Genomic DNA, 25,175 nt, shown 5'->3' on the forward strand with positions numbered 1-25,175 from the left:
TATAGAAAAATAAAGAAGTTCTTAAGTTATTGCTGTGAAACTGGTGAGTGTCAAAAGCGATATTGCGCGTAAGTTTTAGCTCACGACACGTCCGACAGTCCGTAAGCCGACGCGACGTCGCCACGTCGGCATTCCTCACCATTATTTTGAATAAAGATCAGGTTAAAACGCCAGTGCCATGGGCCACACCAACTTTAGCCTAGTGATCAACACGCAAGCGAAGTTCATTGCTGAAAAAAACGGAAGGACTTATTCTAATTATGTACCTAAATTTATAATAAACGTTCAAGTGATGTTCCTGCATTACAGACTGTTATTTGTGCAAAATCTGCGGCTGTATTAGAATCCATAAAAGAAGATGAAGGTGGTGAATGCTACGAGGCATTTAGGGGATGCTCCCGTTAGTTGCAGAATTTTAAGCGGCGAACAGGACGTGTTTTAGTGATGCGATATCAGATAAGCCAATTCTCACCCAATCTCACATGGGGGGTAGAGAGTGTTGTGGCAAGTGTCACGTATTTAAAAAAATCAGATCAAGGTTAAAGGAGCGGATGATTTTATTAATAATAATATGGACATGTTGGTTCCAGTAGTCACTCTTGAGACCGTAACTGAGTCCCTGTGGACTGAATTAGAATGAATATTCTTTAAAAAAAAAGGAATTTTGAGCAGTCTCACGGGGGAAGGAGTCGAGTCAAATCTCACGATATCTCACTAAGAGGGGAGGGAGGGGTCCAAAAATTGCCAAAATCACCTCACGCAAATGATAGACGCCCCCTTACAAGCACCATTTCAGAGCTAGTGGTCTCAAAAATGGTTAATCAACAAATATTAAAAGTAAATGAGTTGTTTTTCAAAATAGTTTACCCACCTATTTCCTCGGATAAAATCATGCTAAAAAGGCGAGTAATGAATGAACTCATCATGAAATGAATGAAAAAGAGTCATCTTGAAATGGTATTTCTTATTTCGCTTTGGAATGGACTGCGCTCATCTGAATATGTGCTTTATAGATGATCAGGTTAAATCTTTCAGATCACATGTAATAAAACTAACCATTCATTAGTACTGATATTACTCGTACGATTTTGAACCTATTTTATTTCACTTTGAATTACTCGCGCGGAATCTTATGACTTAACAACTGAACAGCGAAACTAATTCGTGCGCTTTTGAACTCGTGTTTACACATGTGTCAACTCGTGGTTTGATTAGCTCTTTCTTAAATATCTTCATTTTCCTGTGAGTATCCTCGTTTTGTTGTTCCATATACGTCTTAACCATTATTCGTGTTTTGATACATGCTGTACATCTAATATATGGTAATTTTTTGGTAAAAATTTTCAGGCCTTCGCATTTGCGCTATGGCGGATTATTCCATTGTTGGGAAATTGACTATAAAATGGATTGATTTACGAGTAAAGATTAGCCATTCACTAATCAAAGCTCTGCACTCCTTGGGGTTTCCATCTGTCACTCCCGTACAGGTTTGGATGTTTTCCTTTTTTATCTTTATCTGTCATGACAGCGTCTCATCTATACAACTAATCTCTCGCGTTCATGCCATTCCATATACTCGCAATAAGGGAGGTTAACTTCATGTATCATCTGATATATTGTCGCTAATATTTTATAGGTGTAATAACGTGGGAATTTTCTCCATAACTTGTTTCGGAATGATGCTGGAGCATTCGCAGCACTTGCATTCGAGCTGACAAGTTAATTTATGCTTATTTGTTTAACAGGCAGCTTGCATCCCTTTAATTCTTCAACGGAAAGACGTGACGGTGGAAGCTGTCACGGGGTCTGGTAAAACGCTAGCCTTTCTCATACCAATGCTGGAAATGGTTCAGGTATGGTGTTTAAATGATTAATATTTCATTCCATAGTGTTTTAGAGTCTTTGAAAATCCCAGCATGCATCTTGTCACATTGTCTTGCCCTGTACACACTTTTAATTATCGATTGTGGCATGTTCAATGTAGTAGCTTAAATCGTTGAATTTGATTTTATCAATGGCAGAAAAGGAAAGAAGATTTGAAGCCCAGAGAAGTTTTCTCCATCATCATATCACCAACGAGAGAATTAGCTACCCAGACTTGGGAGGTTCTCTCCAAGCTAATTGATAGTCTACCTTCCAATGCTAGAAAACCATCTCATAGCCTCCTTGTTGGCGGTGGAGCTGGAGGTGAAGCATCTGTGTTGGCTGATGCCAAAAAATTGCAGGAAGGCACTGGCTGCAACATTCTAGTTGTAACACCAGGACGACTGGAAGATTTGATGATTAATCATGGGAATGTGAGTGGTCTACCTTCTGCAGTCAAAGAGCTGGTGAGATATTTCAACATTTTAACTGTGAAAATATTCTTGCGTGTTATTCATTGTATAGTAGACTAACTGCTTGAGTTCAGTGCGTAATTAATGAATGTCAACAATCGTAGTGATCATAACCAAACAGTGGTGTATATTGATTGTAATTTTGAGGATTAAATCCTGCTCTCTTATATTCCCCTGTCAGAGGAGTATTTTACCTACTCAAAACATTAGTTTGGTCCCAATGGAGGGCATAACCTCAGTGACGAGATCTCACTGGTCACGACACTTGAGAAATATTTACTAAATTATGCTAGGCAATTGGAGGTGGGGAGGGCTTATGTTAAGTAAACTCATTTTAAACCGGGGCACCCCATGATATTTTATAGTTAATATTGTTTTTATTTTTGGGGAAAACTACCAATCTATCCCTATTTGCCCAGGAGGAAAAAGCAACTTATTAAACACGGTTCAAGTCAAGGTAACTTCAGGTTTTATAATGTAAACTTCTATGAACCTTTTGACACTTTGTGGTGAGTTGCCTAAACCAACCTGACCACTTCAACTATGCAAAACTCTCATGTTCCTAAATACTGGATTAAAACATGCTGAAATGTACCATGAATCGTCTTGAAAATGTCTGTGCAAGGTCATGTTTCAGGATATGTTTTCATTTGCTTGATATTTCTGGAGCCCCCTAGCGAAACAAAGAGGGACTTCAAGTTCATAAATTTTAAACCACCCTCTCAAAAGTAGTTATCCATCCACCCAAAAAAATACTCAACCAGCCCCTGGATGTGCTGTAAGACATTCGCCTCATGGGCCCTATTCCTGGGTGCTAAAGATACATATTCGAGAAGGAGTCTTATTTAATAAAATGAAGAAACAGATGCTTAGTTTTTTCAAGTTTTTTACTTGGGGTACCTAAACATTTCATTCATTAAGTTTTCATCTTTTGTCTTACTTTTTCAGTGGAGCTTCTGATAATAGAAATTTTAAATTCATCTTGGGCTGATTTTTAGCTATCTTAATTGAAGTATTTATTATTAACATCATATGTGGTATTCATCTTTTTCATGCCTGTTGACTGGAATTTTTCTTAACATTGGCATGCTTTCTGACAACTATTATTTGTCCGTCTGGCTGATAAAATTGCTGTATTGCCCTATCAGACAAGCCGCGTCCGTCAGAAGTTTTGTTTTACAGATGATTACTTTATTATCTCTTGGTTATTTTAACAAACCATACGATTCATTAGCAACTTTTTTTATTTGTACTTTTTATTGTTAACATTATTTGTGAAATTCATCTTGTGCATGCCTGTTGACTAGAATTTTTCTTTACATTGGCATATATGTGATGACATACGTATTAATATTATTCATCCATTTGGTGTGAAGGAAATCTTGATTTTGGATGAAGCTGATAGGTTGTTGGAAAGTGGACTTGAAAAGAGTGTTTGTGCTGTTCTTCCTCTGATGCCCCGCCTTCGTCGAACAGCTTTATTCTCAGCTACTGGAATAAGAGATGGAGCCCAGCTCATTCGTTTGGGCTTACGAAATCCTGTAGAAGTAACTGTGAGAGACAAAAGGAGTAATTGGTCTGGGATATCGAACTTGGAGGTTAGTGTACAGTTAGACTCTGTAAAATTTGAAGTGTCAATTTATTAGTGCATCTTCGGAACCTCTTCTACTTCAATTTATTTTCTGAATATCATGCTCATATCCTCTATTTATTTTTTCTGTGGTTCTTTTTAAACGGAATAATAGGTAGTGAAATGATATTTTGTAGTTTGTAATCAGCATAAAACAGTGAAATAAAAAGTGATTATTTAATGTGGTAAAATGTCTTGCAAAATACATAGAGAACACAGTTATTGCTACTATTATAAAACCATTTTACTACTTCCAATGAGTGCGAAAAATCCACAGAGGAAAAATCATTCGCCTTGACCGGGATTCGAACCCGGATCCCTCGATCTCCGGCCGAATCGAATCGATCGAATGACGCCTCGGTAGCTTAACTGGCTAAAGCACTCGGCCGGAGATCGAGGGATCCGGGTTCGAATCCCAGTCAAGGCGAATGATTTTTCCTCTGTGGATTTTTCGCACTATTTGTGCATTGCGGGTGACTCCGTAAAAAGTTATCACCGTGGCTAGTCCCGGTACACTTAAATAAGTCCAGAGCGAACACCTCTAGTGTTCAAAATTCGGGCTTTGCTCTCCGGCTGTGGCGCCATGCGCACAACCTGGACTGCTAGTCGCATAATATGCTCAGCAGTCCATGCCACCTTGTCCGGTAAAGTCCACAAATTTCCACAGAGGAGAATGACGCCTCGGTAGCTTAACTGGCTAAAGCACTCGGCCGGAGATCGAGGGATCCGGGTTCGAATCCCGGTCAAGGCGAATGATTTTTCCTCTGTGGATTTTTCGCACTATTTGTGCATTGCGGGTGACTCCGTAAAAAGTTATCACCGTGGCTAGTCCCAGTACACTTAAATAAGTCCAGAGTGAACACCTCTAGTGTTCAAAATTCGGGCTTTGCTCTCTGGCTGTGGCGCCATGCGCACGACCTGGACTGCTAGTCGCATAATATGCTCAGCAGTCCATGCCACCTTGTCCGGTAAAGTCCACAAATTTCCACAGAGGAGAATGACGCCTCGGTAGCTTAACTGGCTAAAGCACTCGGCCGGAGATCGAGGGATCCGAGTTCGAATCCCGGTCAAGGCGAATGATTTTTCCTCTGTGGATTTTTCGCACTATTTATGCATTGCGGGTGACTCCGTAAAAAGTTATCACCGTGGCTAGTCCCAGTACACTTAAATAAGTCCAGAGCGAACACCTCTAGTGTTCAAAATTCGGGCTTTGCTCTCTGGCTGTGGCGCCATGCGCACGACCTGGACTGCTAGTCGCATAATATGCTCAGCAGTCCATGCCACCTTGTCCGGTAAAGTCCACAAATTTCCACAGAGGAGAATGACGCCTCGGTAGCTTAACTGGCTAAAGCACTCGGCCGGAGATCGAGGGATCCGGGTTCGAATCCCGGTCAAGGCGAATGATTTTTCCTCTGTGGATTTTTCGCACTATTTGTGCATTGCGGGTGACTCCGTAAAAAGTTATCACCGTGGCTAGTCCCGGTACACTTAAATACTTCCAATGAATCATATTCCATGAAATATGAGTTCTTTATGTACATTTTTGATTTTTTAACATTCTTAAACTTTCAAAATATTTATGCTCTTCCCCAAATACAGTAGACCCTCGTTATCACGAAGTTCAAAGGACTGAAAAACCGGAGGTTCGTAATAACGAAGTTCGTATGAACGTTTCTTTTAGGAATCGTTGAAAAAAAAACTGTATATGATAAAAGGGGTTAAATTACGTGGAAATATATATAGAAACAGGATAATTCGTTTCAATTTCTCAACAGAAGAACGTGGCATGACATAATCGAGGGTTATCTTTCCGAATACAGTAAGTTCGATAAACGAACTAGACGTGTTCAAAGACCTTGTTCCTAAGTAGATAAACCTACGGTCCATCCGCCGAGAGTTATCCTATGACAGGCAGAATGGTCTAGGTCGGGTCGGGGCAGTGTTGCCAGGTAAGAAACCTTAATGCCATTGCTTATGCGTGGGACTTCGTTATAAAGTTCATTTTGTAACCGCAGGTACCGGGACAGGCTCGTAATTTCGTATAAACGAAAATTTCGTAATACGTTTCTTTTCCTATAGCTTGGATAGGCCTTTGTCGGGATCAACAATTTGCTTCGTAATAACGAGAACTTCGTAATAACGTTGTTCGTATTAATGAGAGTCTAATTAGTGCTAAAATTATGAAAATTTGGTGACATGCTAGACTCATCATTGAGCAATTTGGCAGTGGAAGTTCATGTCATGCTAGACTCATCATTTCAGTGCAAGGGGTTAAGCCAATTAAACTAAGAATTTATATCTTTGAAACTGGATTTTTGGTTAGCTCGGTAATCATCATCGGTGAGGAGAATTGTCTCAACCTGTCTGAGGAACTGGTGAGAGTGGTCATTCCACCACATCCTCAGGCAGGTTAAGACATTCTTCTCCCTGATGATGGTTACCTAGCCAACGGAAAAAAACTTATGTATTAACTCCTATTTTCATTGGCTCTGGGAGATACACTTTTGAATTTCATTTTAGCCAATTAGCAGAAAATTTTGTTTGATTGTAAATGTCTCGTACTAATAAGCTAAACTCAATTTGTTTTTAATAATTGAATATGCAAATTGTATTGTTAAATACAGGCGGTCCTCGACTTTCGTACAATTCGCACTTTCGTACATTCAAAATTGACACCTTTTACTCGACTTTCGTACGCTAAATTCGGACTTTCGGACGTTGGTCTGTAATTTTTTTAAAATTCCCGCGATGTTTATTGCGCATCCCAACATTCAATTGTTTCAAATGTCAGTATCGGCAGTATATACGAACAATACGAACGTATATAATGAAGGGAATTGTTGGTAATTGACTCTAATCTAGGTGATTTATTTGGGAGAGAGACTGCCTGCTATAGGCTCCTTACCAAGAGAAGGTGAAAGCCTTCATTGAAGATATTTTTCAAAAGAAGTTGACTAGACATCATCGAATAGCTTTCAATAAAACTAGTAAGACCTTTCTAATTGTGTTTTTTCGTTTGAGTGCTGTTTAATTCATGTAAACCTTCAGCAACGATATTGCACGAAACATCACCCGAATTCCATTTGTCTTTTGTCTTTTTTGAAAAACATGCGGAATATACGCGATCACGAATGTCACCTGCCAAATATCGAATTTTGGTGTAAAAATTAAAAGGTATCCAGAGTGCGGGTTCAACAAATACATTTTGCTATGCTTCTTGATATGTCCTTTTATTTATAGTGGATGTAATAAGTGGAATGTCAACTTAGACGCCAAGAGGAAGTTTCACTCGATAGCCAACGGAGTTCTTGTTTTTTAAACTTTTATTTGCACTTTCTGCCTATTTTCGAAAGAAATTAGATGATTTGAGGAGTTTTATTAACATATTATTAAAATTAAGTCAATTGAAATGAATTCCGTGAAAAAAAAAGTTTAAGTACGTATATTCCGCTCTTTTGGAATGTAACCACTAATTAGTATGGAAGTCAATGGTTCGACTTTCGTACATTCGACTTTCGTACAAGTTTTCGGGAACGCATTGTGTACGAAAGTCGGGGACCGCCTGTACTTATGTATTTGTTTTTTCTTTGGGTAAGATTCTAATGCATTAATTTATTTTCTGGCATAAAATAGTAATATTTTCATAATGTAGTTCATTGCATTGTCTGTATTATTTAGTTACTTCTAAATGTTAAAAAAATTTGCCTTGTGCCCTCTAGTTATAGCAAATTCATTACTAGTTATGTGTTATTCCCGTCTACCTGATCCTTTTCAAAGAAGTGTATCCAAAATATTATCTTAATCGGTGTACATAATTTCAGTGCCATGGTATCAGATAAGAAGTCTTGTCATATTCTTGTAAAATGATGCAAGTTGTCACTTAAAGTTGCTTGTATGTGACTACATATATAGTAGATATGTAATAGATGGAGTTAGATGTCCATTAATTGAAGATAAATTTTGGCTTTACTTAAGCTGATGCACGATATAGGAGGACACCTTTGGTACCTCATGTAGGCACTGCACTATCCTATTTAATCGCATTCTTTTCTTTTTTATGCCGATTCAGGATGAAGGAAGTGGGAAAGCAGAGGAAACAACTCGAACACCCTCAAGCTTAGATAATTATTATGCTGTGTGTGAGCCTGAGGCTAAACTGGCTACAATGATTACCTTCCTAAAAGGAATTGAAATCCCATACAAAGTTATTGTTTTCCTTCCAACGTGTGCATGTGTGGAGTATTTCACCAAAGTTATTACAGAGTAAGTATTATATGGTACATATTGCTATTTAAGTGGTCCACACCAGCTATAGAAATTCATAATGTAATTTCAAGTAGTTTTTTCTCTTAATTTAGAAATTGCTCGTTATTTCCCTTTCTTGTCTCATTTTTCATAGAATTACATGTTTAAAACAAACATATATGTACAATTTTCATAATTTCTATAATGCATTAAGTTTTTATTCCGTATTATAATACATAGGTCCATTACCCTTTTATCTTGTGCAAATTGGATATCCCTGGGGGGGGGGCCTCCTATAGCTCTTCTAGCCTCTCCCTGGGTCCACCAATGTCTGTCCGTACATGTAGTCATAGATTAATGCATGTGAAAGACTGTTGCAATGGAAGCAAAAGAAAATAGGAGGACTGCACTAAAGTCCAATTTGTCTGAACAGTTTAAATTTTCAGTAATAAACTCAAAGGAAGATGTAAAAAGCTTGCTTGGATATCATGCTAATGAACAAGTCTCGAGGAAGGATACATCAAAGTCCCATGTAGGAGCCTCCCTCCTCCAAGAAAAAGTCACTTTACAACCTCTGAGCCCATAGGCAGTGGCACCGACTCTATGGGGCCTGAGTGGGCCCGAGCCCCCTCAAAAATTGGTTATGGGTGTGAGGAAATAATGTGTCAGGCTTGTCGATTTTTCCTTGGAGTGTCCAAATATTGAGATTTGAGTTATAAGGACTCTAATTTTGATCATATAACTCTTCTAAAATGCTTAAAAAACTTAAAACTCACTACTTATAAAATCTCCCGGGGAAAGATCCCCAGTTTGGGCCCCCCAATATTTTTTTGTAAGCCGGCATCCCTACCTGTAGGTAACTGCCTACTTTACCTTTGGCAGCTTGAGCCGTAGGAAAGCTTTTGGGAAGGAGGGATGAAGAAGAAAGTTTGAATAAAGTAATTTTGACATGACATTTTCATGAAATAGTGACCTTGAATTAATGTGATGAGTTTTGGCATGGTAAGATATGAAGTAAAAACTAAAATCAACAGATTTATTTGATGAAATATTCAGATTTTATTCACTGTAAACACCTTCCTGTTAGCCTTGGACTCTTTTCTTAGTGGAAAAAGTTTGCATTAATTGTGTGAATATCTGACATTCAAGAAATATTAGTTATGCTATCCATGAATCTGAATATTTTGATGTGAAATTGATTGTTATTTCGTCTAAGTGAAGTTTTATTTATTTCCCAGGTTTATGAAAGGAAAGAAAATATTTAGTATACATGGAAAAATGAAGCAGAAACGGTTTGGCGTTTTCAACTCATTTCGCCAAGCTGATTCAGGTAATTGATTTTATCATTGTTGTTAAGGTATATACTTTAGTAAGAACTAATGCTTGCAGTAATGGCTTTTATTCATCTGAAGAATGCTTCTATGAATGTCATCAAGGGGGAAAATACAAAAAATATAAAAAGAACTGCAAATTATTGGAATAGGCACGAACTAGAGATTCACCCAGGATTTATCTGCTTCTTTGGAAAAAAGTTTAAACTTCAGGGCGTGATTAATATTAACTGATTTAGAGTAAATTTTGGATCTGATTCCCTGATTTTAGTCCAGTAACTTCTAATGGTAAAGAGAAAGTCAAACGATAAGCCTCCAGGCTGGTTTTTTCCTAAGGGTATATTTTCCATATGGTTGGTAGTCACCATAAGGGAAATATTTTCAAAGGTCAGAAAGCCTTGCTATGTGCCTGTCCATTATGTCTTATCATTTTATTACACAGTATTTTTGCATTGGTATGAACATTATATGAAAAATATTGGTATTAAACATAAACAGCTACTAACAGAACTTTAAAGTCACTTGTGGTCTTCTAACTTATGTTACTCTGCAAGTTTGTAGTTATTTGAGTTGTAAAATGTTAAATGTGATCAACTACATTAACACATGAACACATATGACTTTGTTTTTGTTTGAATATTGTGTAGTGCTGTACAAGATAAAGAATAATTCTTTTGCTTCACCAAACTTATTCAAATATCCATTAAAAACTGCCAGACTATGTTGAAGGGTTACCTCTCCGAAAATTAGGGGAAAAGGATAAAAAAAGGAAACTAACCGGATAAAGCCAAGAAAACTCGCCACCCTCTGGCGAGTATTTATTATAGTAAATACAAAAGAAAATTGGTAAGTGGGCGTGGTAGTGGTGGAGTTGGTGGTAGGAGGAGGGGGAAGGAGAGGGTAGGTTCCCGCCAGGCACCGGGGATGACTGGGAGACAGCAGGGCCGAACTGCAGTAACGACGGCACAAGCCAAGAGGCGGAAACAGTGCCGTCTCATCCCCGGGAAGGCCTTATATAAGCCCCAAATTGCCGGTGGAGGGGGGGTGACTCTGCTGGCGGCGTCCAGCCACGTCCTCGTTTGACTCCTGTACGGTCGCCCAGGCCGACCTCGAGCCAGCATCCACGGCTCAATGTAGTTACTATAATGTGGCCCTTTCATCTTGAAATTCTCACAATTTTTTCTCTTCAGTTTTCATTGGCCAGAGGTGTCACAGTACTGATCTTTTTACTTCTAATGTGTAAACGAGCTGCATGTTGTAATGAATTTAATATTTTTATAAATTGACTCAAGAGAGTGAAATCAATCTTTCAGGGCTCCTCATTTGTACTGATGTCATGGCTCGTGGTGTGGATGTGCCTCAGGTGAATTGGGTGATTCAGTATGAGCCACCTACCTCTGCTGCTGCTTTTGTCCATCGATGTGGCCGCACTGCAAGAATGGGCAATGTTGGATCGGCCCTACTTCTTCTGCTTCCCTCTGAGAAGACCTATATCAGTTTCCTGGAGATGAATCAAAATGCAAGTAATTGAGTGCTGTTTCTATTGGCTGAATGCTATTGTAAACCTGCCACTGATGACTGTTAATTAATGTGGCTAATGACTAGAGCGCGGAAAAAAAGTCTCCAATTTTTCAAAAAAAGTTGCCTAAAAAGTCGTCAATATTTTTGAAAAAAGTCTCTTTAAAAGTCTGAGTTATTTCCATGAGAAAGTGACTGGATTTAACTGAATTGATGGAGAATAGAGGGTAGAGATGCGGATTATTGGGTTTACGTGTTATTTTATGGTCTTTTAAGACAGGAGATCACCATAATTTTACAAAATATATTTTTTAATTCTGAATAACACTTTCTTTGATGATCAGCAATTGTTTAAGAATATAGTTGACCCTGTAATTTTTTTAGCTGATCAATGTCTATCTTTATTTTGAAATAGGGAAATTAAAGTCAAATTACAGGTTATGGATAACAGATTTTATTTATTAATTGCATGATATAAAATAAAGGAAAAAAATGTATATTCATTCACTTCGAGTTGTATCGCTAAAAAATTATTTAATGAAATAGTGACAGATAAGGTATTTTTCTATGTTTTCCATGGTAAATGTTGTGCGACGTTCGGTCAAAATAAGTTTATACGTCGAAAACGATCGCTCAACTTCACATGTTGTAATAGGAGCATATCGCAGCGTAGCCACTTCACTTAAGGTGAGTTTTTGTAAAACATTAGATGTCTGCCCCTTGACCTCTCCGTTGAGAATCTGAGCTATATCAGTCATTAAGTTGAAGCCTTCGTTTTTATCCAAAACATTGCACAATTTGCCATAAACACTTGCGGCTTGTTCACCCTTTACACATACAAGTTTCTTCTTCACATCCAGTATTGTAGACACCGAGTCACTGAGGCTCAGGATGGAAGATTCAAGATATTTGATTTTTTCTACCAAAAACCCAAAGGATGCTGAAATACATATCATTTCCAGTGGTAGTGTGCTATCTTCTAAGAGTTCTCGAGCATTTTCTATACATTCTGCATCGTCTTCAGGGTCAATATTCTGTATAACCTGAAGTAAAAAATTAAAATACAGTTTTCCTCTTTAATTTAGAACGTGCAGTTGTAGTTATTTTTAACTGAGCAAAATTGCAGGTATTCTATTTTATATAATGAAATTGATTCATCAGTCACAATCATAACTACAAATAATTACTTACATTCTTAATTTTCTCGAAGTGTTGGGCATTGAACACGCAAGCTTCCAGCCATGTTCCAAATCTCGTGAGGACTGGATCCGGAGGCAATGGCAGATTGCAGCAAAATGTTTTGTATATTTCCACGCGCGATGGTGCTTTCAAAAATACCTACGAAAATATTAAATATTAGTTCTGCAGTAATATATTGGAAAATTTATTTTTAGTTTTATTAACGGCAAGTACCTACCTTCTTAATGGTAGAGACCCACTTATTTGCAGTGGGAAATCTTTTGCGAATTTCTTCGCATACTCTGTGAAGAGCATGCACTTTGCAAGTGATGTGAATCATTTTAGGGTAGAAAAACACCAAAACTTTGGCGGCTTTAACCATGTAGGCCGCTCCATCGGTTAGGAGAAGAAGCAAATTCTCTCTAGCACTATTATCTCCAAACAAGGAAGCTGTAAAAAAAATGAGTACATTACGATAAATAAGGTAAATATGCGGCAAAAACTCATCAACATAAGTTATACCGTTAGTTAATTTCAGTTCTAATTTGAATATGCTAGCCTTTTCAGCAAAAATTTCACAATACCAAATTAGGTATCATCACTTACTCAAAGATTCGTCAATGCAACGAGCGACCGTTTCATTATTTACTCTTTCAAGTTCCTTGGATGCTATGAGGTAGGGTTTATTGGGCTCATCTGGTGTCAATTTTCCAACCAATATGTTGCACACATATCGACCCTTAACATCAGTCGTTTCATCAACAATTGCATATAACTTGCTTACTTTCAGGTCATCCTTGATACTTTTCGTTATCTTAAACACAAGAGCATTTGTTTTTAATATTAAGGCAAACACTTAAAAGAGCACAAAAAATTGGCCAGGGCACATAATTACTTTCTTAGTAAATAGTTAATACTTTTTCGTTCTTAATCTTATTCCATTTGGATTACGACCAGGAAATAGTAAAAGTATTTCAATAGATAATACTATTTCAGACACAAACTATGCATCTTGAAAGGCAGGCAGAAAATAGGTCTTTATAATTTATGAAGAATTATAATTAAAAACACACGCAATGTATAGTTAAAGATGTATCGAACAATGTTGACTTATTCAGGAATGCCCATTCAACATATGTGTTATATTTTAGTGAACTATTTATGTAATACAATGATTCATACAGCCGAATATTTCTTTGAAATTGTATCAAACCAAAGTTTTAACGCTTATCTCCAAAGAGCAGGCATGCAAAAGGTTTTTACAGCATTTACTACGTAAAAGTATTTAGAAACTCATACCTTTTCATGGAGTCTCGGCAAGTAAGTTTTCCGAAGAGAACTCTCAGATGGAACTGTCCTTCTTAAATATTTTTCCATAAACGATGTGAATAGAGGGTGTTTTGATTTGTGAGTAGGAATGTTCAATGCCACAAATAGCTCGCACAAATCTAAAGCAAACTGATCGCCGGTGGCTGCAAACGATAGTTGGCTCTGTCTTATACTCTGCAAGCTCACGGTTTCCTTTAATTTCACTTGAGATAGATGCGATGAGCTGTCAATGTGCTGTTTTACATGTGACTTTTTGTCTGATGATATCTTGAAAAATAATGAGAAAGATAAATTATTATTAGAATTACTTTTAATGTTAATTTTTCAGCATAGCTCAAAATAGGTCTTTGTATTTTTATAAAGAATTATAATTAAAAACACACACAATGTACAGTTAAAAATTTATCTCACAATTTTGACTTATTCGGGAATGTCAAAAAATTCTTAATAGTAATTATAATTATTAAAGTCGTCAGATTCAAAAATTGTATTGATACTCACGGTTTTTTCACAAGCATTGCAGTAAATACTGTTGCTCATAACTTGCAGGTACTTGCATAGTGAAGCATACGCAGTCAGCTTGGCTTCTGAAGATGCCTGTCCTTTCACCTTGTACATTTTCTTGGGCTGGGCTGCACAATCGAGCGGACGATGGTCTTGCAACGCTTGGGGACCTCAGCAAATGACTGAAACTTTACGCGTCTCACTCGAATATATAGAATTGTGTTCATACAATGTGTATACATTCACCAGTCCTTGTTGAACCTTCATATTTCCTCTTCGACCGAGTGCCAAGAGCGCATAGTTTGCCTCTCTACAATGTAGGCTCATTTTGTAACCATCTACACTCAACGTGAGACATTCACTTCGTCGGAAATTCTAGATAACATTTCATATATTTGTATCATTTTTCCACTAATTTACTGCAAAAAGCAGAGTGCTAGCTTACAGTGTAGCGCTGTCCCCTTGTCAGCAGACCACCCGGGTTCAAATAAGTTGGTTCATAATGTCCCTTTGTAAAGTCTTTGGACACCCTTAGCAAAAAAAGGGTGAGGTGGCCCAGGGAAAGAAACAATGTGTGAATTTAATATGCAATTGGATAAGTACGTGGTGAGCTCTACCGTCACATATCCAAACCACCTTCGAGTTGAAGCACTGCATGGGTTTACTTCATGAACGGTGGAGTAATCGAAATAATTCATTGCTGTTTCCGGAGCTATCAATAAAATTCCGCATTAGCAATTGTTAGTAGCTTACATTTTACGGTAAATATCTGCTCCGTGTAGTATGCACCGCCTAAAAAAACAAGATTTGTCCGACAAAAAGTTGATCAGGTGTGGTCACAACATCAAAATAATAACTTAGGCAGGTATTTTCAATAAAAAGTCCCGAAAAAGTCTCTTTTAATCGAAAAAGTCCCGCAACAGCAAAAAAGTCCCAAAAAGTCTCTAAGAAAGTCATTAATAACGGTTTTATTTGATGAGATTCGTGAAGATTTGTATTTAAAACCACAAAAGTCCCACTTTTACAAAAAGTCGAAAGACTTTTTTTCCGCGCTCTACTAATGACGTATTCTTTGTGAGGTTATATTTACCTGCTGGATGTGGTTTGTATTCTTCTGGAACTGGTTCCAGGATTGGTCATATTTGAGGTTCCCACTGTGTACATGTTGATATGTTTACAGCAGTTTCACTCATTGTCCTATGAGCATCTTCAGGTGGGATGCCTTGATCACCAATGTCGTCGTTTTTTTTAAGTCTATTCTCACTCTGAGGGCTGTGATTCAATGGCATAGCAGTGGCATAGCACTTACTTTGCATCATTAAAGAAAACCAAATATTGAATAATCATGTATTTAGAAAAGATTTCTTTGAAAAAAAAAGGTTTGATTTTGAAAACTGTTGCATGTACTTAGTTGAAAACCCTCAACTTAGTACCCTGTTTTTCAAAACTTTTCTCCCCTGGGTTTGGACCACCTCTGGATGCAGGCTTCCCCTGACGTCAGTTTAGTTTCATTATGCCGCAATTATGCGTCAAAGTTGAAAAGGATCGAAATTTTCATTAAAATAATAGTAAAAAATGGCATATGCGCGGTCTTCTAGCTGAATGCATCCCAGTCAACTCAACAATTATGGCCACACTGTGGCGGAATTGTGATTTATTTCCTAAAATGTAATCGTTAAAGTAATTCAATTGCTTTTACTTCATTACATCACATCTTTGTCTACTATCCTGTCAAGTTTCATCGAAATAAATGTTACACTTCATTTATGTTCCTTTTTAATCTCCATGTTACAGTCCATTTGTTGACGCTGTGTGAAATTAATTTTTTTACTTATCATACATAAATGTTAATGCTGTTACAGGTCAAACTAAAAGAAATGAAAATGCCTGAGAAATTATTGCTGAAGGAAGTGTTGAGCACTTGCCATCGAATTCAGCGTGAGCAGAGGGAAATTTATGACATGGCAAATCGAGCTTTTGTGTCAGCAATTCAGGCTTACAGCAAACATGAATGCAACCTAATTTTAAGAGTTAAAGGTATGTACACACATCTATTTTTTCACTGTAAATTGAAGTGTGGTATTAAATTGTAAGAATAAAATGTTTTGTGGAAAAACTGCTTTAAAATCACTGTGGTTTTGTTGGATATATTGTCCGTGGGTATTCTGTGGTTGAATTTGGGGGAATAATTTAACTAGGAAAAACCAAGACTTTTTTGAGCGTATTTTCCTTATGTTCGAAAATGCCTCAAAGGAAAATCATTTGCATTGCAGGTCTCACACCTTTACTTATTCAAGTCAAGAGTCATTCAAACAGAAATACCAATGGGGAAATTGGTCATAAATTAATATTTACTGGGAATTTAGGGCTCACAATCACCATAAGTTAACAATCCAAAGATCGGTTCGATGCAGCTCCTCACTCTGCTTTCCTATGTGCTAATATTTTCATACACACTTGCAATGTTCTTCTCTTTTACATGCATGATAACTTGTTCCACATAAATTTTGGGGATGTTCATTACCTTTCTTCTGTCCACTTTCCCTTTGACGATTATCGTAATCAGAGCATTATGCTCCAAGAAGTGGTCAATTAAGTTGTCCTGTCTCCTTTTTAGGATTTTAAGAAGACTTCTCTTTTCTCTCACTCTTCATGGCACTTGGTCAATACTTACTTGGTCAATCAATTTTATATTCATCATTCTTTGTTTGCACCATATTTTGAATACTTCCACTCTAGACTTCTCGAAATATTCTGTTTTATGGATAGGAAGTAATCCTTGCTGTGGTGGCCACCATTATTCAATAACATCTAATGAGGCTCTACTGACATTGTGGAAGAGTTAACTATCTGAGCTGGCATGGGCTGGTGGGTCAGGCTGCCCTATAGCAAGAACTGTGGTGAAACACTGGTGATCAATGCTTGGATGAATATTTTAAGGCATCCAAAATTCCCTCTCCTAATAGGCTATAGTTGTGGAGAAATGAATTGTCCTTCTCTAAACCTAGAATGCAAATAAATTGGCTCATTCTTCAGTTAAGGTGATGTGGCCAGTAATATGATCAATTCTTGCAACATGGCATCCATATGAAGGCTCATTCTTTAAAAAAAGTTGACCTCACATGTGTACCAGTGAAGCTTTTAGCCCCTTGGTGTTTGCCTTTATCCACGAGAGAATTTTTTTCCAATTGAAGGAGCTTAAGAGTTACCTTGTTCATTCAAGTTCCATTTGATGCTGTTACCAATTTCAAATTTTTCTATTCATAAATTTCCCTGCCTACTTTTCCTACTAATCTTCTTTTCACTCATCTTAAGGCATTTATTTTTTCAACCTTGGATGTTGTAGGATGATTTATTATGCAAAGTTGACCTTCTTTTGGCTTAGGCAATCCAAATTGGACAATTTAAAACCTCTTCTTAAATTTGAACAGATTATTTTTATATGTATCATTACTGATATTCGGGCATGAGAATTTATTCTAATGGGGTTCAAGATGAGGAGTGAGTTAGATTTCCATGTTTACTTTTGTGAGTGACTGTTGTTAAATTATCTGGATTCCTAAGTAATTTATTTATGTATTTTCTGTTTCTACTAGATTTAGATCTAGGAAAAATGGCTGCAAACTATGGGTTGCTGCACTTACCCAAGATGCCAGAGTTAAAGAATAAAGATGTGTCAAGTTTCACACCTGTTAATATCCATCCGAACAGCATTGTATACAGGTAAAATTTTAGCCAATTATGTATTTATGTTGTCTTCAGAGGGGAAAGTGGATATGCAACTTATTTGCTTTCTTTTCACAGAAATTACTTCTGCTCATGTTGTTAATCTCTTATAAAGCTTCTTTCTCACATGGCATTTTATCAAAAAAAAGGAATAACACATTTCTGCCGATAGTGCTTAAATAACGCTAGAAATATTTCGTGTTTGGTATCATTCTTTTTTGAATTACGTGCACATCATTAATATCTCAATCTAATAAAAGTATAATACCAATTTCCTAAATTCATTTTTAGACACCTTTTGGGCTAATTGGTGATTGATGCAGTAGTTGACCTCCATAAAAGGGGAACTTTGAAGCGAGTCGGCTAAAACAAGTCAAGGTGCAAAAAAGGCAAAAAGGCGCGAAAAAGATTTCTTTTGCTCTTGAGTAACTTGATATTTTCTTTCAAAGCTAAGGTCTTCGTAATGCGATCCCTGCGTGAGCTGGGACTTTTCGTTTGATTTCGGAGAAGAGGAAAGCGTCAGAGGGGGGGAGGTGAGTGCGGAATGGAGGGTTATAGCGGACCCTGGGAATTGCGCTAATGTTACTATCCCATGGCACTCAGCTTCTGCCTATGGCAGTTCAATCTCCAGGTGAAGATTCAAATTATGTGCCTGTTGTCATTAGCCACAAATAACACATCGTAAACATTTTGTCTCATTTTCGTCGAACAATGGATTCGGGAAAATTATAGGACAGGACCGTGATCTTGAACTCCTATGAAAAAAAGCCCTCGTAATGTAGTAAAATATAATTCTCTTCTCTTTCTTATTTTGTTTGTATGTAATTTGAATTTATATCTATCTAAGTGAAAATGCTTGATAAATATTATTTAGCCATTTCAAACAACAAATTTGTTTGATTCAAGTAGTTTTATGAGAATTTTTCGGGAAAATATTCTTCTAAAAAAATTCGAAATGTTTCATTCCCATGTTTTCAGAGAACTTGTGGAGAGCAGACGCGAATGAGGAGTGTGGATTTGGGCATCATGGATCTAAAATATGTTAATATCATAAATCGTAAATACCTAGAAGTATGCTAGATACATTGAAAGATTTCATTCCCTTTAAAGTAATTTTTGGTCTATGATATAATGCTCTTTTGCTGAAAGCCCTAAAATAACCGTGGAACTTCATTTAAAATTTCTAGAGGCATTGCAAAATGAAAGGTGACATACATTGATGAACTGACATTTGCTGCAATAGTAACAAATTAAAAAAATTAAAATCACGCTAGTAACAATAAACTGACCGCAAAAGTATGCCGTGATGGGCTGCCTTCGGGAAAAGGGTCAAGGATTATATTTGCCCAGTTGCCAAGGAAAGGGTCCGCCACCCCGCTAGGCAGGGTCATTCAGTGGAGGAAACGACTACCTGGGCAATTCCTTGCCGAGAAACAACTCCGTACAGGGGAAAAAAGAAATGCTCAAAGCCTTCGTACAGCCAAAAGCAACTTTCCGTGAAGGAGCTCAGCTCGAAAGGGTTAATATTCGAATTCGATATTTGAGTTCGAGAAATCTGCTATTTGACCCATCTCTAATTGCTACATTGAGAGAAAGTGCATTTGGGCTCTACCTAGGTAGCAGTAAAAATTTGGAGATACTGCTGAAGGTAGTCAAGCAATGGTCAAATGTTTAAAGGCCATTTTACACGGGGCATGGAATTGCACAGGTTAGAACTGTTTTAATTTCTAAAATTGTGTAGAATTGCGCGAATGCATGAAGGAAATTAGAACAGGGGCTATTTTGCCATCTCACATCCACGCATTCCCGCATGTGTTCACAGCTTTACGCGATGCAATTTTGACTGCACCTTCGTACACATGTCAGATTGTGCAAGTATGTGCCCCATGTAAAGCGGCCTTTAAAAACATTTTTCCTGCAGTCAGCATACAAAACGTTTAAAAACGTTCCCAAAGTCTAAGGGTTAATGGGCCATAAACAGTGTCCATTTTCCCACATATTCCCTCATGGCCTTCCCTGCATGTACAAGCTCTCTTCTCCTTTCTACTAACTGGGCTACGACACTGTCCATGTGACTCCAAATCCCATTGTAAATAAATATTTTTCTTGCGTTCTTTATGGATCCAGTATGTTGTGGCACTGTCCCTGTCTTTACCAAACCTTGTCGAAAATAAATTTGTTATGCTGCTACTCTTGTTTGCTAAAAGACCTTCTAACTTTGCATTGCTTTTCCTACCAATGCTTTGTGATTGATATTTCTTGTGTAATTTCTGTTCAGTCTAACTTTTATGGCTATCTAACTCTAGATTTTTGTATTCTTGTATCTTTGTATCTAATTCTAATTTTGTTGATTTTTGCTCAGTGCTTGATTCAGGGTTCTCCAGCTACATTTATTCACTTAAAGAAACAACTGTTTCAATCCAGCTTTTATCACCTGGTTGACTTAGAGATGCCTGGTTCATTTGTCGAATTTTATAGTGCTGAACTCCTGCTGAACATTGGTTGGAAGCTCTTTTAATTTATTCAAAGACACAAACTTTTGTGTCTTTCAATAAATAACTATGTAAATTCACATTTTCCATGGAATATAGAACCTGTATCTTCTTGGCATCATTTAGAGGTTGTGGGAGAGCTGGGATAAGGCACTTTTAGTGTCTGAGGGTGAAGTGATGTCAGTTATAGAGTACAAAAAGTCATTGCATTATCCTTGTGCCGTAGATGGTATTTAGAATGGTGCCTTTTTAATCTCGGGTACTTCTGGGTTACGATTTTCATATTTTGTATGCATACACTCTTAATGTAATGTATTACATTTTTAGGGACAAGCAAAGAGAGGAGGCAAGGCAAGAGAAGTTAAGACAATTCAAGGAAACTGGTAAATGGCCTACGAAAAATAAAGATGGTACCCGTCTTAAAAAAACAGAGGCATGGTCTGAAAGTAAAGTCAAGCGTCAGGAGAGGAAATTGAGAAAGAAAGAGCTAAGGGAGAAGAGGCAAAGAGCCAAAGCTTCTGGTGTCAAAAGGAAAGCTAACAAAATTACTGAGGAAGACCTGCAAGAACTAGCTAAGGATATTGCCCTGCTTAAAAAGCTGAAGAAAAAGAAAGTATGTACATACATTGTTTTATTCTTTTGCTCTGTGGTAATTCTTGTTTCTTTTTGAATTTCCATATCGGTGCAAGTGCCAGTGCACTATTTTGCTCAATTAATTACTGTTGAATATCTGGGGAGCTATTTTCTAGCATGTCCAGCAGACCCTTACATTATACAATTACATTAGAGCATTCTCTGAAGAATGAACATGAATTATCTTTATTTCTCTCAGTCAGTTGAACCCTGCTCTGTTATGTCACCTTTTGGATTTTTGGTCCGTGTGTGATTCTGGGTTCTCCAGTTGCATTTATTCACTTAAAGAAACAATTGTTTCAATAGCTATCCAGCTTTTCATCTGGTCAACGGAAAGAAGCCTGGTTCATTCGGTTCATTCATGAGTGGAAGCTATTATGCATGTAAAAGCCAAGTGGTACTTGTATTAGCTTTAGGGATTTCCCATAGGAATGCATGCCCATACACCTATCCAGTTCTTTCGTCTGGAGATTTCCATTGATTATGAAACTAATGGGTACCAATACAAGCCCCTATCAAATCTTCCAGGGCCAAGACTTATTTTTATTTAATGTAGTTTTTTTTGTTTTTCTCTTGGCGAAGAGCATTGAATGGGAAAACAAAGTGTTTTTTGGGAGGTTGGTAATGAATAAAGAGAACATACTAGTGTGTACATTAGTGTTATTTGCATGGAAAGGTATCCCTTTTGCTTAAAAGGGTATCTAAAAATTGCATGAATTTTTATGGTCAAACAAATGAATGCCGTTACATGCGGTCAGGCAGGTAAGAAGGTCTGTAGCTTTTTTTTTCCTCACAAGCTTGGGAATACATATCGTCATATGAATTCGTCGTTGAGAATCTCAGGGTTTATCAGAAACATGGCTGAAGAGCCCAAGAACTTGCAATAATCATGAAAGTCAGTATGGAAACCTTCGCAAGATTTAAATTAAAGTTTTTTTTTCAAGGCATTTGAGGGCTCAAGGCATGAGTCTACTGTGCCAATATGCTTACTTAGTGATTAAAATTAATTCTAATGCGGACAATGAAGCAGAAAATTTGAAAAATTAATGAAAAACAGCTTTTGATACAATTGTATGTTCAAGTTTTGTACTAAACCTCTTCATAAAGTTATCATCTGCTTGTATCTTAAATTTACGTTATTGTATTTAATATTTTAATATCGATGCTAGAATTTCAATCAAAAGATGTAAAAGATTGTTAAACCTAAAGAAATTAATTACTGATAGTTATTTCTCTTGAATAGGGTAGTTTCCTTAATCAAAGAAAACGAAAGGCATTGATTGCGATTCGTTACCCACCATTAGTGTATTCATATTATACAAATTATTTCGTTTTTGAAATACCGTTTTGGACGAATGGCAATGGTCCGTTTTTATCCTCATTTGAAAAGGGGTAGATTGGCGCCCATGCGATGCCACTCCACGTGACGTCACAGTGACCTAGTTTCTATACGAGAAGATAGGAGTTATACATCGTCTGAGGTTACCAATGCATGCATGAGGCGTAGAGCTCAGGGAAACATGTCTTAATAATCACTTATTAAAACTGGCTAAGGTCGGAAAGTTTTCTTCGTTTGATAAGGTATTAATAATCCTTATTTAAGCCAAGCGCTACCAGTCAGTAGGGTACTCAGCTACCCGCCAGCAGCCTGCATTGTATCAGCACTCAGCTTTGCCTCAAGGTCCCTCACAGGGCGGCAGCGGGAACCAGAAATACGTCGCACGGAGAGATTTCCCAGCATTCATACTTGCACGTCGCGTTTTCGCGTGCTTGAAATTTTTCACTTTTCGTTTAGTCACGAAAAATAGATATCGTCATTTAAAAATCTAAAAGCGTGAAATACGTAATCCAGGAGTAATCTTTCGATTTAGGCAATAAAAAAATAATAGGAAACCACCCTATTGTCCAAAAATAGTATTTTGAGGAGAAAGACATGTTCAAAAACAACTGAGCCTGGGCATTGCCTGTGATGGGGACTCGATAATCTTTACTCAGTGGCCCAGGATAAGATTGGAGGGTTCCAAAATGCTGGAAAGGTTTTTGGCATAAAAAGTTACTTAGAGGTACAGGAGGAAGGAAAAAAATTTAGGATCCCATGTGCAGGGAAGGCTTACTAAGAGAAAACCAGCAAGAAATGACCTTTTCCTGTGCTCATTTCATCAATTTTTTCCACTTTGACCGTTTCTGTTTCATTTTGAAGAGCATTTTAAATTCATACACTTTTTGGATACATATCTGTGTACTTATGGTTTAAATTCATGTATTTATTTAGTTTTTTGTGAACTTTCTAGATTTCGGAAGAGAAGTTTGATTCTGCTTTTGGTGTGGGTGACGACTCAGGCGGTGAAGAAAGTAAGATGGAAGAAGTGAAAGCAACCTGAAATTGTGTAAATACATGGGCATGATGCTCTGTCATGAGTAAGGAAAAATTGACAACAGTAGATGTTGTTCTTAAGTGAGAGCCATGTTTGGTCTAATGTAAATGACTTTGAGGAATTAATATGAGTTAGCTCTTACATTTAATGAGCTCAGTTGAATTCTTGAGATAATTGTTTTATTTATTGCTCTCTTTGTTTTTGTTGTAATTATTGTTGTTCATTTTATGAAGCTTTATGTGTAAATGAGCTGTGGTTATTCAAAAGATAAGAAGTAATCTTCTGGAATAATATGATCGAAACAAATTTTTATTCTTAATTTTTATTCTTGCTATTTTATTTCAGGCATGTGATTAATATGTATTCATATCTCATAATCTTTAAGTATCTTTTCTGGTTGCTACTGTAAATTCAAGTTTTTAAATTAGTTTTTGAGATTGAATTTTAATAAGTTGTGAGCTTAAAGGTTTCAGTGTGTACACCAATGACAATTTTATGGATTGATCTTTTTATTTTCAAATGTTGGCGACAGCATCTCTAATTAGGTGTTCTTCAAATACATACTGCTTCACAAGGAGAGATTTTGTACTGAAATTTGTAAATATTGTACAGATATATTTTCATGAATATAGCACAGTTTTGTAAAATAGTCTGTCTTGTTTCATTTAAGCACAACCAATAGTGAGGGCTCCTAGATTATGGTAAATAAAATCCTCACTAAGTGGTTAAAAATGGGTGTAAAAAGTAAAGGTGGTAAATAAAATCATTTCACAAAACCTCCTCCATTAGCAAATTGAAAATTTGAATGATCCAAATGTAATTCCAGTAGCAGAGTAGAAATCTGTGAGAGTAAGATGTGTGGGTCATATCTTGGCGGTCCAGGGTTGTAGTCAGAGAGGTAGATCTGATTGTGGCAGACCAAATTTTGCTAACATAAAGTCATAGGTTGGAAAAATCAAAAATTTGCAACTTTACATTTTTTTTCATGGACATGGTAATTTTTCAGTCCTACCAAACACAATTCCTAGTCATAAAATGTCTGTTTTTTCCTGGCAAACAATAGCAGTAAAGATTTCTCAGGTCTTGCACCTTAGCGGGTAAGGTGCAAGATCCGAGGAATGCTCAAAATCAAAAGGAATCACTGCTTCCGAGTCCTAATTACTTGGGGTCATCAGACTTCCCTAACCAAATTTTTGCTTGTGAATGTAAACTTTGCTGTGATTGTATGGAGATCGGGAAAACATCACTCATTAAGTGATGTCACCTTAAGGTTGGTTTGGGCTGTCAAGTTTATAGCTCTCCCAGTCTGAGCCAAAGGTGAGTGAGTACATTACACTCAGGGTTGGCGGGTGGTTCCTTTCCCTGGGAATATTTTAGTTTTGCGTGGTTAGACTTAACCTGGACTTTTTAACTGGCACCCCTTGACAACAAAAAAGCAATGAAACCTCATGGCCACCTAGCTCCCCATTTTGTGCATAACTTTTTCCAAATCTGAAAAAAAGGCCAGCCTCACACTGATTATAAATATTTGAGATAACTTAGAAGTGAATCTTTTATATCATAGTAATACAGCTCTCTATACTGTTTGGTTTTTGTAAGGAGAGTAGTGAAATCTGTTGTGTGGGTGGTCCAGCTCCTTGGGAATCTTTCTTGCTTGAGTTTAGAGCTTCGGGCTGGTGACTGGCAGAAAACAACAATTATGAATCCAGTTTATACTAGCAGTGAAGGATTTACTATCTATCAAATGCATAAAACCCATCGCTGGTATACTCGTGAATGCAAGTAAGTATGTTGCTAACCCCTTGCGCTGAAACAATGAGTTTAGCTCATCACCGTCTAGCATCATTTCATTTATGAATGGGGACATAAGCCAAGAG

At 37.2% G+C, this 25,175-nt stretch overlaps 1 protein-coding gene and 1 long non-coding RNA gene across 2 annotated transcripts; one reads left to right on the forward strand and one right to left on the reverse strand.

Annotated features, from left to right (window-relative positions):
• Positions 1-1,157: 1,157 nt before the first annotated feature.
• Positions 1,158-23,947, forward strand: LOC124165550 (ATP-dependent RNA helicase DDX55). Its single transcript, XM_046543005.1, has 12 exons — positions 1,158-1,242; positions 1,348-1,487; positions 1,746-1,853; positions 2,022-2,330; positions 3,713-3,934; positions 8,036-8,229; positions 9,450-9,541; positions 10,856-11,061; positions 15,935-16,109; positions 17,669-17,795; positions 20,618-20,903; positions 23,215-23,947. Exons 2-12 carry the CDS (start codon positions 1,365-1,367, stop codon positions 23,302-23,304), a joined length of 1,932 nt encoding a protein of 643 aa, XP_046398961.1. The 5' UTR covers positions 1,158-1,242; positions 1,348-1,364; the 3' UTR covers positions 23,305-23,947.
• On the reverse strand, positions 12,484-13,693 carry LOC124165551. The gene is made up of 3 exons (XR_006866252.1): positions 13,539-13,693; positions 12,889-13,053; positions 12,484-12,689 (listed from the first exon to the last, which is right to left on the reverse strand). It is a non-coding gene; the product is annotated as an uncharacterized LOC124165551 (long non-coding RNA).
• Positions 23,948-25,175: the final 1,228 nt, after the last annotated feature.

This window comes from Ischnura elegans, chromosome 9 (genome assembly GCF_921293095.1).
Source record: "Ischnura elegans chromosome 9, ioIscEleg1.1, whole genome shotgun sequence".
In the NCBI taxonomy this organism is placed as follows: domain Eukaryota; kingdom Metazoa; phylum Arthropoda; class Insecta; order Odonata; family Coenagrionidae; genus Ischnura; species Ischnura elegans.